Source organism: Hyaena hyaena, unplaced genomic scaffold (genome assembly GCF_003009895.1).
Source record: "Hyaena hyaena isolate Hyena2069 unplaced genomic scaffold, ASM300989v1 scaffold_13, whole genome shotgun sequence".
NCBI lineage: Eukaryota > Metazoa > Chordata > Mammalia > Carnivora > Hyaenidae > Hyaena > Hyaena hyaena.
The window spans coordinates 4,899,261-4,919,366 of record NW_024080645.1 but is presented as its reverse complement, the minus strand read 5'-3'; the positions used below and the strand labels follow the sequence as shown (position 1 = coordinate 4,919,366).

The window sequence follows — 20,106 nt, the reverse complement described above, 5'->3', positions numbered from 1 at the left end:
AAGCCGGCTCCGCGTCGGTCTCCCGGGCCGCGCTGTTGCCCTGGCGACCGCGGACGCCGCGGGCCGGGCAGAAGCTGCGGGCGCCGAGCGGCCGAGCGGCAGCGGCTGCCCGCCGCGAGCATGAGGAGCCGGTGTCTGTGTCAGATCTGCACCTGCGGGTAAGGAACGGGCAGCGTGGCGGCGCGCACCCCGGGGTGGCCGCCCCCCGCAGGGGCGGAACGCGGAGGCGGCGGCCGCACCGCCTCCCCTTCCCCGCGTCGCACCAGCCGGCTCGCGCGTGAAGCAGCCCCGCTCTTAGACTCCCTGGCCGGGTGCGCCCTGAAGGCCGGCGGGCTGCGCGGAGGAGGCGTGTGCGCGGGCGCGGCGGGTCCCGAGGCCGCTGGTGCCCGGATCAGATCCCGCCGGGAGAGTGGGTGCCCCCAACATCTTGGGGGGAAGGAGGGAACAGGAATAGGACTGTGTGCAAGCCCATCAGCTTTCTCCCATCCCCGGCCTTCCACCCCAGCCTGACCGTAGCGCCATTCCCCTGCGAGCGGTGCCCCGTAGGGACCTGGCCCCCCAGAAGGGCGCAGCGCCCCCCGAATCCCAGAATTGGGCCGTGGGCCCTGCCTGACAAGCTCCCGCCCGCTGCGAACACAGTCTTCCTCCTCGGGGCCACTGTTGGCCCCACGGATTAGATGCCTGTTTGCTAAAGAAGCGTGAGCACGTGGATTCCGTGGAATGAATGAGTGACCATGTAACAGGGAGTGAGTGGAGTCTTTCTCATCTCTTTGGATTTGAAAGTTAGTAAATCTAAGCGGATACATGAAGATGTTAAAAGCTCGTTAAAAAAGAAAGAAAGAAAAGAAAACGAAAAAGCGAGGTAGCCTCCAGAAAAAGTAAAAAGCAGAGATGGTCAGAAGGTTGTTTCTAGAGATTGGAAACATTAGGACAACAGGCTTCTCCTTTCACTTATAAACTCTTCAGCATTTCTTTGTTTGTTTTGTTACAATGTGAATGTATGTCTTGGACGGGAAATAAAACTAAGAACAAGGAGAAATTCCAGAGCTTGGACTTGATTCTTGTAACTCAGTGCACCTGTGTAAGAACCTCTATGCATGACCTACGTACCCTGTCCCTGATTTTTCCAAGAGACCGTGTGTGGTACTAAATCACTTTAGGACTTTCCGGAAGTTTCCACCGCCAGCCAATCATCTTGAATCTCTCGACTCCTACTCGTCTGACTTTGAATTTTCTGGAATAGCCTGTGACACCACCCCTCCGCTCTTAGGCGCTGCAGTTCCTCTGCTGTCCAGCAACCTCCACGCAAAGCAGTTGATCTTTCCTACGTTCTCCCCCGGGGTTCACCGGGTCTAGGTACCCTCGCCAGTTCTGACTCATGCACAGAGCATGTGCATTTTCTTCCAACCCAACCTTCCTGGGGCTTGGAACGTAGTCCAGAGCCCCAAATGGCATCAGACCTGAGAAACTGACCTCCTAGTTCAGAACTCTGGGATTTTCTTTTTTTGGTTTGCTTGGATTTTTCTGTTTGTCTTGTTAAGAGCTTTATCTTTTTTCTTTTCCTGATTATGAAATGAATGTACATGAGGCACAGTGTGAACATGCAAGGCAAAACATCTAGGATCTAGTGAAACTCATCATCCTAGTTCCCACAAATAATAAATGTTCTTTAAGACTTGTTTTTACATTCTTTAAAAGGAAAGAGAGAAACGGAGCGTATTATACATACTGTTCTGCGACCCACTTTTTCACTGTTTACAATCTCCGCATCTGGCAATGGCCACGCCTACAGATCAACCCTATTCTCTTTAACAACTACCTGCTATTAGCCCGTATGATATATTGGTCAGGGCTCTTAGTTACCAACAATATAATCTACTATTGCCTAATCTAGGCATAAAAGAATTTATTAAGGAGTATATATAACTCACAGAATCATTGGAAGAATGGGAGAAACCATTTTCAAAATAAGCTTTTCAGGAGAAATTCCCCCCCCCCCAAAAAAAAAATCTCACCTCAGAACTGGGCTGCCAAGGGAGCTGCTGCCCCGGCTGACAGCCAGGGGACAGAAACAGAGTGGTGGGCTGCAGAGCCACTCCTTCCGGCCCACGCTGCCACCCAGGAGGCCACCTTGCCAACCAGAACGTGCCTGACACCCACGGGCTGCAGTCTGTCTGTGCCTCCACCACCAGCGTGCAAGCCTCTCTCCCTGGGGAGTGCTCCCTGAGTCAGAACGTCAGCAGAGTCCACCCAACAGGTGAAAGCTAAACCGCGAGGAGCCTGCCTGCAGGGGGCTTGGGAAATGCGCTTGTTAGCTTCTCAGCCTCTTAGTATAAAGAAGACACTCTAGGGGCTTCGAGGTGGCTCAGCTGGTTAAGCGTCTGACTTCAGCTCAGGTCATGATCTCACTGTTGGTGAGTTTGAGCCCCACATCTGGCTCTGTGCTGACAGCTCGCAGCCTGGAGCCTGCTTTGGATTCCATGTCTCCCTCTCTCTGCCCCTCCCCCACTCATGCTCTGTCTCTCTCAAAAATAAAGAAACATTAAATTTTTCTTTTTTAAAAAGACATTCTAAATTGTTGTCAGAGGAAATAACGTAATTTGTTCCACCATGAAGGATCTACCATAATTTATTCATTGTTTTTGTAAACAGCATCGCAGAATAAACAGATTTTGTGTGTGTGTGTTTGTGTGCATGAGTAAAGCTTTTTTTAAATCTAGAGATTCTGTGTTTATCGAAGGTCTCAGATTAAGATGCAATTATATGGAATATTTTTGAAAGCTGAAATAATCTTTCAGTTGATTTGTGTTTGCACAGGCGCCATCACTGTCCACATGGAGCCACAAGGATTTATGAAGCCTCTGGCATACCTTGCCCCACAACTGAATATGTGGAAAAATATCCTACGTACGGCAACGTTCCTCCACCTCCGAGTCTTAAGCCCAAGCAAGAATTTCGAGCAGGCCGTGGTAAAATGGAAGGAATAACGACATTTAAGTAAATATTAAGAAACTATTTGCTTTCCTTATTTTTCTCCAACTCTTCCGGGCTTAATAAAGTTGTTTAATTCTTTAAATTGAACTATTAAGTTGATTGAGGTTGAAGCAGCACCAGAAGCAAGGAACTAGTCAAATCGCAACTTGAGAAAAACAGAAAGATGAGAATTAAGTTAGAATGGCAAAAAGTGAGAAGGAAAAGGGGAAACAAAAAGTTTTATTGTTTTAACCACTTAAAATCTCTTCTAATATCTGCTCCTTTCCAAGGTCTCCCTTCCAGCTAGAAGAATGCAATAGCTTCCGGTTTTTTAGCTCTCCTCTGGTTTTTACTTCTCTGATCTGTTTCCTGTACTTTACTCTGCAGGCATGATCTCTGTAAAATGCAGTTCTTGGGGCACCGGGGGGTGGCTCAGTTGGTTAAGCATCTGACTCCAGCTCAGGTCATGATCTCACAGTTCATGAGTTCGAGCCCCATGTTGGGCTCTGTGCTGACAGCTCAGAGCCTGGAGCTGCTTCAGATTCTGTGTCTCCCTCGCTCCCTGCCCCTCCCCTGCTCACGCTCTCTCTCTCTCTCTCTCTCTCTCAAAAATAAATAAACATAAACAATTTTAAAAAATAAAATGCAGTTTTAATCCTATCACTTCCTTGCTTAAAATACTTCTACTTTCTTATTTTATTTAATATTTACCCAAATCCCGTCATGGTTTGGTCTGTACTTGCTTCTCTAATTTATTTTCACTGTGTTCCTTTATACCCACATCCCACAGGACATTCTTCATTTCTTGAAAGATCCCAGGTTCTCCCTTGCCGCAGAGCCTTCCAGTATATTGTTTTACTTGCCTGGAAATTTCCCTCCCTCTTACCCCAGTTAATGCCCACTTAACCTGTGCATCTCAACCTAGTTGTCACTCTGACACTGTCCCCAGCTTTCAGGCCAGGTAAGAGTCCCCTACGGGAGCCCTCAATGCATCTTATTTCTTTATCATTAACTCCACTTGAGAGGCCCACGCAGGCAGGAACTGTGTCTATTCTCATCTTAGCATAGTTTCCAGAAACCTAGTAGGATGCCTGCTAGCACACAGCAGGCACTCAATGTTTGCTCAGTGTTGCAGAGACAAAAAGAAGCCTCCCTGGCCCTACACTTTCCACTGGGACTTAGTTGTTGTTGTTTTTAAGTTAATTTATTTTTCTCACAGAAAGTGCATGAGTCAGGGAGGGGCAGAGAGAGAGAGGGAGAGAGAATCCCAAGCAGGTTCCGTGCCGGCAGCACAGAACCCAGTGCGGGGCTTGATCCCACAAACCGTGAGACCGTGACCTGAGCCAAAATCAAGAGTCGGACACACAACCAACTGAGCCACCGAGGCACCTTGGACTTAGTTAGCACTTTCTTAAAAACGTTGTTTTGTATCTTTGTCAGTGAGTTCATTCTCGTCTTTATTCTGTTAATGAGCACACCATATTCAAGGCACAATCTTGGGTGTTAAGCATAAAAGTCAATAAACAGAGGTTCCTATTTTCAAGGAACACACACATCAGATTTCTATAATTTGGGGCTTTAAAACTGCTCCATAACAACTTTAATTTGCAGTGTTACCCATTTTCTTATTTTAGAGAGAGCGCATTCTACCTGCATGAGCAAAGGTGGAAACCTTCAGACTTTTAGTCCCGTTCTTGTCCCTCTAACACCTGGGCCAGCCCTGGCAGGAGAGCTTCGGTGATTGCGCTTCGCTTCTGTAGACGTGTGGCTCTTCCACAGATTTGAAAATCTTCCATAGTCCTCAGATATGGTGTGCTTTGGAATCATCCAGACGGGTTAAAACTGCAGTTTCCGGGGTTCCACCTGAGACGATAGATCCCAGGAATCTGCATTTTTAACCAGCACTGCGGCTCAGTCTACTGCCATAGATTCAGGGCAGTGGGTCAAGCACCACAGCGTCCCTGGGTGTGACGTGGGCCCGGTGTTACTTACAGCCTTGTGGGAATGGCAGTCAAAGAACACAAACTCAGATGAATGAACAAGATATAATTATAGAAAAGGAGGTGAAGAAATGAACAAGTGGTTGACAGAGAGCAAATAGGAATAGTGCTCCTTTTTCTTCCCCTTAAGATTCTTCCTTGACACCTTGATGATTCATAAGAGACCTGAAATAAATTTCACAATATGCATATTTGTCAAATAAAGATTTTGCACTTAACTAGTTCTGAATGTTAAAATTGGGAAAGTATACCCTGCCATGTCTTTGAGTTTTTATGTATTTATTTAGAGAGCAGGAGTTGGGGGGAAGGGCAGAGAGAGAGGGAGAAAGAATCTCAAGCAAGGCTCCACGTCATCAGTGTAGCGCCTGATGTGGGGCTCAAACCCATGAACCATGAGATCATGACCTGAGTCGAAACCAAGAGTCAGACACTTAGCTGACTGAGCCACGCAGGCGCCCCATGCCATCCCTTCCTTTAAAAAGGCAATTGCTTCATAATTCTGGGTTTGTCCGTTGACTTGTTCAAGTATCCCTTAATGGTAAAAACCAAACAACCAGCCAATGAACCAACCAAACAGAAAAACAAAAGAAAGAAAACAAAAATATCCCAGCTGCCAAAAGCTCTGAATGTGCCCATGAAACTAAAATTTCCATTTTTTTTAAATCATCATCTCTACACCTCGTAAAACATTGGATCCTTTCTTGGTACCTTGACTTGGGAATAGTAGTATTTCCAAGAGCCATATGCTGGGCTGTAGAACCCGTCCTTCACGCCCTCGTGTTGACTATGTCAACCAAGGAGCTCCAGATGATGGACCTGCACAAACAGAAGCGTCATTCTGTACTTTCTGTAACACAGGACGGGACTGTAAGGAGCAGAGGTGTAGACTCGGCTCTCAGATGTTTGATACTTTGTACGACGTCGCAGCTGCATGACTGCCAGAGCAGCTAGGAAGCTCCCTCTGAATACGGTTACGGACATGTCCCATGGGGGCCACCGGTGACTAGGAATGTATTTACCCCCCATAACTACTTCTCCGTAGAAAGTTGCTTTGGGTTTGGAGGTCTACTTTCTAACGCTTAGCTAATCTAACTAGAGCAACTAAGACTTCTACGCTTTCTCTCTGTCCTCTCCCCTTTCCTTCCGTTGCCTGACTGCGTTTTAGCCTGCTCCCCTCTAGCTGGTATTTGGGAAGAGCAGAGAACAACTCAGATGTCTTAATAAGAGGTATGTGATTTCTACTATTTATCCACTAAATAATACTTAGTAAGCATTTGTTAAGTGTCAGGCCCTGTGCTAAGCCCCCCGCACACAGCGGTGAGCACGGGGTCCCGGTCCTGGGCTCTGTGCTCACAGATTGCGGTCAGTCCAGCGAAGGTAGCAATACCTCACTAGGAAGAAGTACAGAATGGCAGCAGTGGTCACATCTGTGAAGGATGGGCCCAAGGTGACTTGAGCCAGAATAAAAGCTTTGACTTTATCAGGGAAAAGAGAAGAATGAGCTAAATCCTGAGAGGTGTGAAGCAACTGACTGGATTAAGTAGGTAAGGAAGTGTGGCCTGGGGAAGGCAGGGGCCGGGAGAGAGGCCAGTTCCTGAGGAAGGCCTCCCCCACAGCAGGTGGGAGCAGCGAAGGCTGCTGGGAAGGCTGGCTGGCGGAGGAAGCCACAGGGGCCTCTGGGCCACCTTCAGTTTTTGATGTGCCCTTTGAGCCATAGGAAGCCACTGAAAGTTTCTTCTCTTCCAGGGGTTAGTATTTTGAGGGGGTGGGGAAGGGGGGTCAGCAAGGGGGATGGGGGCGGGACTGACCTGATCACATTTACAAGTGAAAAGACTACTTTGGGTGCAAGTGAGAAAAGAGGGGAGGGAAGCTAATTGGCTTGACTAAGGTATTGGGAAAGCTTGGGTCTTATGGAGATGGTGGGAGTCCTGGGCTTCCTACTGACTGTGTGGCTCTGGCTCCGGGGGCCGTGATGCCTTTCAGGAAACAGGGAATGAGCAGAGGGAGGCCAGGCTCCTTGGGGGCAAGTAGCCCGTGTGATTGGGGTCACGCTGAGTGTTGGGGTGCATATCCGAGGGGCCCTGCAGAGGAGGGGCTGAGCTCATAGCTGCATCATTTCTGCACAGGTAGTGCCTGCAGCTGTGGGGGCAGGGGCGCCGGGCTGGGGGGCAGCGGCAGGTGGGAGGGGAGGGTGTGCAGGCCCAGGTGTGAGGACCCCCCAGCCTGCGATGGCTGAGCCCTGAGAGGAGGAGGAGAGCCCCTGAGGAAGGCAGGAAGTAGAGAGAGTGGGCAATGGGGCCCAGCAGGTAAGTGAGGACCAGAATTGCAGGCAGCCCCTGGGGAAGTGAGTGTGGACTGCAGCCCAAGGTAGGTGATGGGGGCTGGGAAGGAGGGCTTAGCAAGTCTAAGGGATTGTATCATGAGTAGAAGGGGTTCAGTGAGTGTTTTGCTTATGGACACACACAAGGTAGTGATTAAACAAGACGTTTAAACAAATAAAATGAGTGTCACAGGAGAGTCTAGAAGAGAAAGAAGTGATTTTGAAGACTCGTGGTAATAATAGCAGTGGCTCCCATATAGCCCTCACTGTGCGGCAAGCTCTCGCAAACATGTGCGCGCACGCCTGTAGACGTGCCAGTCCTAAAATAACCCTGTTGAGGTGGGCGGCAAGACTGGCCTATTTTATGTGGCAGGCACCTGGGACACAAGTGGGCTGAGTTGTCCAAAGTCATGCATCGCGTGAAGGACCCAGTGAGGATGCGGGCCCAGGCGGTCTGGTCACACTGGGTCTGTCGTTTTCCCCTCCCCACCGCCAACCCCAGCGTCTGCCGTCCTTCTGCCCCATGAGGTTCTGTGATGCCCAGCGTGGCCACACACCTCCCGTCCATGGCAAGGACTTCTGCGGGACCCAAAGATGAGGAAGAATCACATCCATGCTGTGAATGTGGTTTATGTCTGAAGGCCAGAGTCCAGCTATTAATTATCTATTTAACTGATGACTCAGTACTAAGCGGGAAGACCGCATGACGTCAGTAAGAAGGAAGCATGCCCAAAAAGCTTAATCTTTAAGTAGGACGAATAAGGGTTTTGACACGGGATCTATGTAAAAAATTTTTTTAGATTCATTAAATCCTAAAATTTCCTTCTAGGTTAGAAAAAAAAATCAGTTACTTTAAGATCTTATTTATGTAAGAGTCAATCAACTGAAGGTCCATCGTAATGATGTTTCGAAAACTGGGACTTATGACCTATTTTTTCTTAACATATTTCATCACTGGATAGGACATGAAGGAATCAAATCATTTCTCTAAAGTAGTTTATCAACTGTCACCATTTTAATATCTCCTGAGACTTTTCAAATGAAAAAAACCTTGAAACTTTCAATACTGCATTGAGATAATGATTATTTCTAATTAAGAACTTGTGAGGTTATGTTACAAATTTATGTTTCAGATCAGATTATCGTCCTTACGAAATAGTCAAACAGCCTCGCCACGTACCAGAAGAATATAAACCAAAACAGGGGGAGATTGATCTTGGCACTACCTACAAACGGGATTTCAATTCTTACAAAGCGCAGCCTGTGGCCATCGTCCGGCCTCTGGAGAGGCAGCAAGTTAAACAAGGAAAGTTGGACACGGTCCCAACCTATAAAGGTAATTTGCATTTCAAAAGTGAAGGAGCCAAAAATACTAAAACTCACTTCCATCTAACATCAAATCATAACTTGGTGTGTTGGCCAAACTTAGCTCCCACCACTTAGGAGAACTTTTTTTTTTTTGCTTTGGTCAAAGTAGTATTGTATAGCGAAAAAAGACCGTTTGCCTGACTGAGAGTTAAAAGACCTGGATTTCTTTCCAAATTTAGCCACTTAATTCACGTTCTCCGTCTAAAAACATATACAGTTGACCCAGGTCCACGTATATGTGGATTCTTCTCCATAAATACAGCCCCGCCCTGCAAATCTACTATCTCTTCCTTAAGATTCTCTCAATCACATTTTCTTTTCTCCGGCTTACTTCATGGTAAGAGCACAGCATAGAATACACGTAACATACAAAATATACATCGACTGTGTATGCTGCTGTTAAGGTTTCCGGCCAACAGTAGGCCATTAGTAGTTTTGGGAGTCAAAGTTAGATGCAGAGTTTTGACTGTGGAGGGGGTCAGTGCCCATAACCCCTGTGTTGCTCAAGGGTCAAGTGTAAGAGCAAAGGCTGCCAGGGAACAAGCATGATGTCCTCCTTGTCACATTGTGCCATGGTTAGCTGGTGCTGCTCCTTTCCTACCTTTCCAGAATGAGCTGAAACTCTACTGAGTGTCCAGGAGTCTTTGAGAAGGTCAAGTAAAGAGCAACGCCCTTCACCATTTAAGTTCGGAACCAACTGACAAAGCAAAAGAACTAGCAGATGGAGAACCAGATATTCCCTTTATAGTGATAAGGGCTAGATCGAAGAGTAAAGCTAAGATCGGGGCGCCTGGGTGGCTCAGTCGGTTAAGCGTCCAACCCTGGCTCAGGTCACGATCTCATGGTTTGTGGGTTCGAGCCCCACATCGGGCTCTGTGCTGACAGCTCAGAGCCTGGAGCTGCTTCAGATTCTGTGTCTCCCTCTCTTTCTGCTGCTCCTCTGCTTGTGTTTTCTCTCTCTCTCTCTCAAAAATAAGTAAAAACATTTAAAAATTAAAAAAAAAAAAAAGAATAAAGCTTAGATCTGGGACCAGATGCTCCCTGATACTGAACTAAGAATGAAATCAACGTATCCATCCAGTGACAACGTTGGCCCATCACTTAAGGAAGCGACTCCTCTAAGGCTCCCAGCCTGAGAGAAGTGTGATGATCCCTTCTCTCTGTCGGCCGCTGACTTGGAAGAGCAGGGGGCTGGACAGTGTATGGCTAGTTTCTTTCCAAAAATCAATTGATTTTAAAATATTCTATTGCTTTGGGGGAATGGGGATTTTGTTTTTAAAGGCTAACTTGTTATTAGTACATATCATTTCTATATTTTTTGTTGATAATGCATATTAAAGTATAATGCATGTTGTTAAATTGCATATTTAAGTTGACACCCTTTTCATTAGTTATGTGATATAGCTGAATGGTACATCCTCATATAAAACCCCTTTGTAAAAGTGATGTCTTCCACAATGAAAACAACAGTTTACAGTTAAATAGGCAAGAGCTGATGTCTATGTTTTCTTTAAATATCACCCTCACTAGTTCACTGGGTAAGGAGGTATCTGTTATCAGTTCTTTATGATCTATGTATAGGGAGGTCAGGAGAAATGTGCTTTCTGTCTTTTGAGCTGTGATCATATAAGATGCCACTCAAGGAGCAAAGGTTTAAGACAATGCATATGATAAACAAGTATATTGTTATAATGTAATACAGCATCCAGCAATTGCAGATCTGAATTTACTTGTATGCAGAGGAGGTCATGTCCTGCATAACAAGGTGATATAGAAGGTCCTTGATGAAAATGACTGGGTCTTTTAACAACCATGGTAGAGTTTCTTTTTTTTTTCCCTATAAGATCTATTGAAAAATACCACTAATATTGATATTCCCTGATGCTGTGACTATTACACATAACACACACACACACACACACACACACACACACACACACTAGTTCTAGCTTCTCATTACCTGGGCTTCCTATAGATTTCCATACTTCCACCCCCATAATCCAGTGTTGAGGATTCCTGAGGTCCCTCTGGTTTTCTCACTTCCCATCTTCCCTAGTGAGGAGAGGTTAGCTTTGTATTTCCAGGCATGGGAGCATGAGACACTAAATATTAAGGGCCAAGGCAGAGCTCATCACTCTGTGTGATGATTGTACTGCAGGATTTATAGAAACCTATTTGAGGACAGGTGTATAGCTGACAGGAAATCACAATGAGGAGAGACCCTGTCACTAATCACCAAGAACCAGAGAACAGAGGAAAGACAGAACTGGGATACATTAAAGAGAAAGGAAGAAAAAACCCTGTGGGGTGGTGGCGGGAAGGGTAACATCTAGGCTCTGGAGATGTACTTCTATAAGACAGGTTACTCTTAGAAATGTATCTGCCCCCAGCAGCCTCAGCTTAGGTCATTCATATTAAAACATGATGAAAATAGGCCAGGGTTTGATTTGCTAAATGTTTTAAGGATTACTCTGCTCTGTGCTGGCCACTGTAGGGAAAACAGAGATCTGATTCAAGCATAGTGGTTGACAAGTAGAAACTTTATGGTTGAGGGGGAAAAAAAAGCAGTAGTAGCACAAAAATTAAGTAGCCGTAGTAGAAATAAACAATATGTGTTATTGGGGTGTGTGGGTAGCTCAGTCGGCTGAGCGTCCGACTCTTGATCTTGTCTCAGGTCATGATCTTACGGTTCATGAGTTCAAGCCCTGCATTGGGCTCTGTTTTGACACCACAGAGCCTAGAACCTGCTTGGGATTCTTCTCTCTCTGCCCCCTCCCTCTGCCCCCTCCCGCTCATACGTGTGGGCGTGTGTGCTCTCTCTCTCTCTCTCTCTCAAAATAAACTTAAAAAATGTATGTGACATCACTAGGGAGGAGGATAATTCACTAGAACATGGATGGAACAACTCATGCTTCAAAAGTTTAGACTGAGCAAGATCACACTGCAGGCCAGCCTGGGAACCTATCAGAGATGCGTAAGTATCGATCTATAGGAAAGGGAAGGATATCACAAAAACCAGGGTGAAATGAGCAAAACTGCATGGAGCCAGAAAAATGAAATGACCATTTGGTAAACACCAGAGGATTTCAGGAATTGAGAGATTGGGGCATAATTCTATAAACGTAGGTTGAGATCAGACTGGGAAGCCTTGATTACCAGACTGAGGAGCTCAACATTTTTCTCACAGCTGCTAAAAATGGGTGAGCTCTGCTTCCAGGTAGGATATTGTAAATGGCAGACAGCTATCATTTCCACTGCAACAATATGTGTACATTTTTTAAACTGTAAAAATCATTTTTCACGGCATTTGACAGCCGTGGAAGGAAAGAACTAAAAGTTCCAGAGACGGAGGACGTCTTCCTAGGTGAACTAAGAGAGCTGTGCACTTCCCTGGGAGCACCTGTCAAACCCAGGCCAAGGCTGAAGACTGGGCGTGGCATAAGCAGAAAGGCTCTGCTGGGGGAGGGAAGCCAGTGGAGCCCCTGACACGTGGGCTTCAGCTGACAAGTTGGAATCTATACGCCCTCCGGACGTATGGCTGGTTTTCCTTGAGGGGTGTTTGCAGAGCGTTTAGGGAGCAAGGTGGGCTAGCAGGCCGGGGCAGGGAGATCCCACAGAAGTATCCCACGGTTGCACCTGGTAGTAGGTGCTTAGGAGACAAAGTCCCACAGAACGAGGGCTTTACCACAAATACACCACAGTTCTTATCCTTGACACATTTGTATCTAGAGGAAGACCATGACTAACTAAAAGTGCCTCCTAGCACCAACCTAGCTCAATTCCTGATTGGATCAAGGTGATCTGCCTAACACTGGAAAAAGGAAGCTTTCTCCTGTTGAAAATAACATTGATTTTAATGCCTATGGCTTTATTCTATGTGACATCCAGCACTTGATAAAATATGAGACCTATGAAGAATCAGCAAATACTTGGAGAGATGGTAAAGAGATTTCCAAAATTGATGAAGAACCAAGCCACAGATTCAAGGAGCTCAACAAATCCCCAAATAGATCAATACAAAGAACACCACAGCTGGGCAACTATCCTCAAATTTCTGAAAACGAAGTGAAGATGAATTCTCAAAAAGTAGCAAGAGAAAAATGACACATTATTTACAAAAAGGAAAATCAGAAATATACCTAGCTTTTCATCTGAAGCTATGAAAGCCAGAAGATAATGCGATGACATCTTTAAAGTGTTGGAAGGAAGAAAAGAACCTAGAACTTTAAACCCAGTGAATCCCAGATTTTTATGTCTGGTGAAAATATCCTTCAAAAAATACGGCAAAATAAAAATGTTTTTGGAAAACAACAACAAAAACCCCAAAGAATTTGTTAGTAACAGATCCATACTATAACAAGTGGTAAAGGAATTTCTTTGAGTTGAGGGAAAATGATCCCAGAGAGTAGCATGAAATCCAGGAAGGAATGAAATACATGGGAAGGGTAACTATGTGGGTAAATATAAGACAATATTCACCTCTCAAAGTCACAGTAATAATTATATTATGCATCTTTATATAAATATGAAAGTAAAATATAGCACAAAAGACAGCAGGAAGGTGTAAATGGCATTAAGCTGTTGAAAGTTTCTTCCACTGTTCTAGAAGTGGTAAAAATATCATTTTAAGTCCAAGTAGGCCAAAAAGATCCCCTGCTAGGACAAAAATGCACTTTTATTCTAAAAATATGGAAAGTTAAAATGCTAATGGAGAAAGTGGAATAATAAAAAGACCCTTTATCTAAAAGAAGGCAGAAAATAAGGGTAAGGGAACAAAGGACACATGGGAACAATCAAAAGCAAAGAGCAATATAGTCAACTTAAACTTAACTAGACCATGACATTAAATGTAAATGAAATAAAATTTCAATTAACACTTAAAGATTTTTCAGTTCCAACATACTAAGTTTCAGTTTACCTCTTGAAACAGAGATATCTAGTAGGAAAATACATATGTGGGTTTGGTGTTTGAAGGAAAGTCTGGAATGGAGATTCACCTCTGGAAGTCATCAGCTTCCAGGTAGTAGTAAAACCATGGGAATTGTTTGACAAAATACAGATTGAGTCAGGAATGCTCAGGATGGAGCTCCCTGGATTTCTTAAAGTTGTTTCCAAGTCCTTGGTGCCATAAGATACCACAGGGAACAGGTTCCAAAGCACCCAGGAAAACAACTAGAATGTGCAACTCAAGACTTTTGTCCTCAAAGAGGAACCTAGAACAGCTCACCATATAAGGATGGGGATGGGGCTGTGCATACAAATGTTCATGGCGTGGGCACCTCTTGGACTTAATGCTGTTCACAAGAGAGCAGACTTGCTAACTAGACTTCAGTGGCTAGAAATCAAAAGAATGAGCAGAGGAAACAGAATTGCCCTTATCTCACCAGGGCAATACCGCAGTTGCCAAATGGCCAGACTGCATTGTTAGATATGCATGGCACTACGTTTGTCCTTTCTATCAGTGTCATAAGACACTAAAAACAGATGATATTGATACAGATTATGATGTCTTAAAGGTGTGGCCAGAAGGTTATTAATAAATACTCCAGAATGAACAAATAATCAATATCCCATGCATATGACCATAGGCCTATGTATAAAAGGAAAATCAATTTTCTGCAGTTATCTGCAGTTGATATTCACAGTAATGTGTGCTGTCAAATCTTGTGTTTCGGCCTCCAAATTCTTGCCTCCTTTTTGAAAACTGAAGCTCGTTCAGTAAGGGAGAAATGTTCTCCTCTTTAGTTTCTTTTATGAAATTAACATCTTTTCCTCAGTCACTTAGGCATCAAGGCAGAACTATTGACCTTCTGGTTTCTATGATTTCCTTCTAGTTTCTGAAAGACGGTGTTATAATTTTATACTTTAGGTTACAAACAACAGAGATTCCTTCATGGTGCCTCAAGAAAAAGCGAGTTTGTGGTAAGGCTTCCTGTGAACTCGTAGTGGAAAGCTATCGGGTACAGAGGAAGCTTGAGGGAAGAGCGGCTCCCTCCCTCCCTCTCTGCAAGAGCCCCATGGTTTCGATCACAGCATCTTCACTTCTCTGCATGCATCTGCTCTGACTGCCACTCTACTACCTGGGCTCCTCTGCCTATTTATCAATTCCGTTGCCCTACAGGTGGATTTTGAAGTCTTCAGCTTACCGTGGCTCTCCGATTCTACTTTCGGCATCCTTTTAGATTCATCTCCTGCTTTTATCTGGCTTCACGTTTTCAAATTCAGGTTCACAAGAACAAGAATTGCTTACCCACCACGTCTCTCCTTGCCAGGCTTTTGTAGATCCCTACTAGCCTAAAGATGATCTGCGCTCAGGCCAGGCGTCCAATGCCACCCAAACACCAGCACTTGATGAGGTGGAAGTAATCATTTGGTTCAGAACTTGGCCATTGTGGCAGAAATGTCTGTGAATGAGGAATTTTTCTCTTCAGAGGAGGTATCCACATAAGAAGCATTTGAGTTTTGGCCTTTCTAATAGACATTGTATGGACTTTAGTCTAGACTCTAATACATTATCTTATATAACTTCTGTCTTTTATAAATTAGTCTTCAGTGTACATCTTTTTGGGTGAAGCCAATTCCACAATATTTCTTATCTTTCTACCTTCCTTATCTAGAAAAACTAAATACCCCTCAAGTGAAATACAAGTACTTCAGTTTCCCATCCATGGTCTAGGTAGGCAGCAAGAAGCAGAATGAAGGTGTTTAACGCTAAATCTCATGTTCTGATGTTCACTTGTTAATTCTACATGCAATTTCTGACATGTTTGAAAGCAGTCATTTCAGGCCTTTGGCCTCCAGATGACTCCCTATCTTTGAGGAATGCCCGGAAGTCCATTTTCTGAGACGTTAAAGTTGAAGTCAATGAATTTTCTGGGATAGTGCAAGTCATTCTGTATCTTTGCTCAGGGAGTCCCGTTCCTAGAGTATAATGGAATTGAAATTCTCTCTCCTTTGAGGAGTCCCTCCAAAACCAAGGAATAATACCCACATCGCTTTTGCCCACACATCAAGGCCTTTGATTTTATGTTAATCCCTAGATTTTATGGTTTCCCTTAGCATTTCTTGAGGTGGAGTGAAAATCCCAACCAGTTCCTGGTAAACACAGCCATAATCTCCTAAACTCTGCCTTTACCCAAAACACAGGCTTCCAAAAACTATCAACAATTCAGTTCAGATATTGCATTCCCTTGTTGTGTATTCAGATAAGTCTAGAAGTAGAAAGTTATATGTACTAAAGTGGGGTGATAGAAGAGGAAGGTGGACAGGAAGAAGAAAAAAACAAACCATGGGGCGCCTGGGTGGCTCAGTCGGCTAAGCATTCGACTTCGGCTCAGGTTCATGATCTCACAGTTCGTGGGTTCGAGCCCCGCGTCGGGCTCTGTGCTGACTGCCAGCTCAGAGCCTGGAGCCTGTTTCAGATTCTGTATCTCCCTCTCTCTCTGACCCTCCCCTGCTCACGCTGTCTCCCTCTCTCTCAGAAATAAATAAAACATTAAAAAATTTTAAAAAAGAAAAAAAAAAAACCCAGGAGAATCTGAGCAACTTCATACTCGATTTGTCCATATTTCTGAAGGAAGTGGAAGGACATTTGGCAATGAGAGGAGTAGGCCATGATTCTTAGAAGACGGTTGTTTTCTTCAGTATTTTAAAATGCTCTCTTTTTTATTTTCAAGATGATTATAGAACTTGGGACATTCAGAAAATGGACCTTTGTAAACCAGAACAAACTTATCATCCCCCTACTGTGAAATTTGGAAATTCAACTACATTTCAGGATGATTACGTTCCTCAGGAGATACAGCCGAGGCAAAGCTTTAAACCCAGCCCTGTGGTCAAACGTTCTACCATCCCTTTTAATGGTGATACAAGTCATCGCCTTGACTATGTACCTTATCAGCTGGAATTCAAGTTTGCAAGACCACGAGAGGTGTACAAGCCAACCACCCAACGCTTTGAGGATCTCACAACTCACCGGTATGACTTTCAGGGCCTTGCTGGCGAATCCGCGAAACTTTGCAGACCTGCGTACACCAGAGTGACCCAAAATGCTCCTTTTGAAGGAAGCACCGAATTCCGCGAAAGCTTCCAACCATGGGAAATCCCACCACCTGCACTCAAGAAAACACCAGAGTACGTCCCTCCCACGGGTCCCATGCAGTTAAACAGCACAAGCCATCTTGACTACATTCCCTATCAGACCAAATGTGGTGTTCCCATCAGGCCGGTTTCTCAGAGAAGAAATAATAATTTTCCTTTTCAAGGAAAAAGCACCACGAAGGAAGATTTTCCAGCCTGGGAAAGCTGTCGCCAAGGACTTATTAAGAGGCAGCAGCAGATCCCCAACCCATCTGGAAAATTTGATGGTTGGACCACTTTCAGGTCTCACTATGTGCCACATGAGCTCAATCCAACAGAGAGCTGCAAACCTGCGTGCGCTACAAGGAAGAGCTCTGCTCCGTTTGACGACACTACCATGTACTCTCTGGAGTACACCCCGAAGAAACAGGAAATCTGCCCCGCTAGCTTCCCCTCTCCTCCAGGTTATATCTTTGAAAGTACAAATTCTCGAGGTCATCGATTCTTCCGCAAGATCACACCCACGGTGGAGGCCTTCTGATCACCAAACCATGTTTAAAAGGAAGCTAATGGGATAATTGGTTCTCGAAGGGCAAAGCCAATTTTTTATAGTGAAAATCATTTACGGGAGGGGTAAAACAAATCATTTTACATTTTTAAACAGGAAAATTGGAAAATTAATGGTAGGAAAGAAGGCCCTTCAAATCCATTTTGTATTGATCTCTTACCAAGATTGTTCTTTGTGCTACTCTGAAAATTGAATAATGGACATTCGTATCTGAACTCTCTTGATTCCCAACCTACCGTTTGGTCGCTTGTCTCTATTATCCTTTATACTTAGGCTTTTAATTACAGCAATTTCATGGTTACTCACAACCTGGTTATCACGTGGCAAGCACACTGGAACTGTCCAGCACACCTCTGACCACGACGGGTGGATTCCTCGTCCGGGACAACGGTCTTCATCTCAGACCTCAGTCAGTGCGTGCACACCCTGCCTGCGCTGCGGTTGGTGGGGTCGAGGGCGACTGCCCCGCTCCTCACACACTCAGGTTCGTAAGAGGGGCCGCAGTGCGCGGGGAATAAAGGCTCTGAGTTCGGGTTCCACTGACATCAGCTGCTGTTTGTGCCAACGCAGGCCGATGATGGGTATCTCTGAGCCCCAGCGTCCCCACGTGTAAAAAGACATTTGCTCTGCTCAGCTCACCAACGTTCTGTTTTGAGCATCAGAGCAGATGATTCATCGTAACCCGAAAGTAAAAGTGCCAAGCAAGTGTCCGAGATGGTCAGTAAGTCCCTTAACCTCTTTTTTGAACCTGTTTTCTCCTTTTCCAAACGAGGGTCATTACCTACTCAACACTCACTTTCTGGCCTGAGGCAAGGATTGTAAAATGACCGAATTTGCTTTGAGCTCATGAGTAGTAAGATTTCTGAGTCTTGTCCTCAGGCGCCTGAGAACTTGTTATGGAGCACGGAGAGCTTGGTCTGGGGGAATCCCGCGGTTTGAAAGACAGTGTTTATGGGAAGGAAAACACTATGTTTTCGAATAGTTTTAGGAATGGCCAAGAGCTCTGAAGAATTTCAGGGTGACCCCAGGTAATGACGTACCTAATTGCCATGCCTGGAGTCGTGGTTCAGGTCTGGGGGGCTCGGTCTGGGGCATAATTATGTCCTTCTTCTCCAGTGCGAGCTAAGCGCTAAGAAGGGAGGGAAAGAATGATGTCAGTGAGTAAAGCAGAAAGCAAATATTGCACTTATAAATGCTACAAATTTCCTAATGAATTAAACTGTTGTTTTTATTTTTTCTTTGGCAAACGATTGCATTAGCGGAGAGTATGATTTATTTTATCACAAATAAATCTATATAAAGCCTTTTATAGCCTTAGAATTCTTTCACATTATGTGCTTAATTGAGAATAAGTTCACCAATATTGGGTCAAAATGTTTATTGGAGAGTAGCTTGTATGTCCGTTTGTATTTATCAGTGAACACTATGACATGTAGAATTCTATATGCAACATTAATAAAGCATCAATTAATAAAATGCATTTTCATGAAATCATTTCTGCACAAAATTTTCTCTGGAAAAGAGACCTTTTTAACATGCTCTTATCTAGGTTAACCTGTATGTAACCAGACGTTCTTATCTTTTTAATAGAAAACACAATTATATACTCAAAATGAAGAATTAGAAGATATGATAGCACTCTCATCCTGGCCCGTTTTCTGATGCTGGGCATTCAAATTCCTCTGTGATCTGACGGGGGTGGTCTCTTCCCTGGACAAAGGCTCCCCATATCCTGGGGTTTCCCGCGGCAACGTGACTCGGGCCAGGCCACAGCGATGAATGATGGCATCTCCCCGTGGCCCAACACCCAGCATGACAGGCGTGAGGAAGAGACTGGGACAGAGTGTACATGGGCCACTTAGCCCAGGAATTCGGGGAAAGCTTTAGGCAGAGGACGGCTGAGCTGAAGCTTGACTGGCGAACGGAACCTGCCAGGTCAGGAAAAGCGGGGCGGTGGGAAGGGCCTGAGCACAGGGACAGAGGGACCCGTAGGTCTGAGCACGAGATCGAGGATCCCGAATCCGGGCCCGCGGTGTCCTTGACGTCTCCCTGAGAGATGCGCTGTGCGGGGACACACACACGAACCCCACCGGAACGGCACTGGAAACCCCTAATATTTAACAGCCTGCCACGTTCTAGAAGGAATTCTCCCTAGGCAAAACCTGGACGAATCCAGCGAGGAAAGGAGGGCAGTCCGGAGGGAAGAGGCAGTAGGGAATTCCCAGCCTCACCCATTCCCGTCTCCACCCGTCTCCCTGCAGATCCTTGTTGCGGAAGACGAGCCCGCAGACTCAGAGACTAGAAAGAAAGGCTTTCTGGGTTATGAAAACTGCCCAGGCAATGCTAAGAGTGAGTCCTAGTGTTAAACGAGGGACTCTGATTCCTCACCAACTGCTGCCGAAAAGTCTTTAGATGCAGACGTGGCAAGTCAGTTCCTATATTCCCCCCAATGACCACAGATAACGATGACTAACGCCTCCTGGTCTCCCACCACCTGCTTCTAAACCTGTCCGTTCCGGGCTTCTTTCCACCCTGGCTGCCTTTGACGTTGTTTTCCCTGTAACGCACACGGTACAAATGATTGGGGTGAGGGAGCTAGAGTTGAATTTCTGTGTGATCCACCCCGGACCTTGTAACGCACACTTCACAAGAGCGTCCAGGCCAGCGAGCCCTCCAGGTTTGCTCCTGGGCCCACAAGAAGGCAGACCGAGGTGACAAAATAAACAACAACAACAATACAAACAAGCCACTCACGCGTCTAAGGATGCCACTGAATAATCAAAGTAAATTTATTTCTG

General features: G+C 45.3%; 1 protein-coding gene across 1 annotated transcript; it reads left to right on the top strand.

The window, feature by feature from the left end:
- The first annotated feature begins 64 nt into the window (after positions 1-64).
- On the top strand, positions 65-18,766 carry SAXO2 (stabilizer of axonemal microtubules 2). The gene is made up of 4 exons (XM_039216863.1): positions 65-158; positions 2,818-2,997; positions 8,427-8,629; positions 16,338-18,766. Exons 1-4 carry the CDS (start codon positions 121-123, stop codon positions 17,279-17,281), a joined length of 1,365 nt encoding a protein of 454 aa, XP_039072794.1. The 5' UTR covers positions 65-120; the 3' UTR covers positions 17,282-18,766.
- The last annotated feature ends 1,340 nt before the right edge of the window (positions 18,767-20,106 follow it).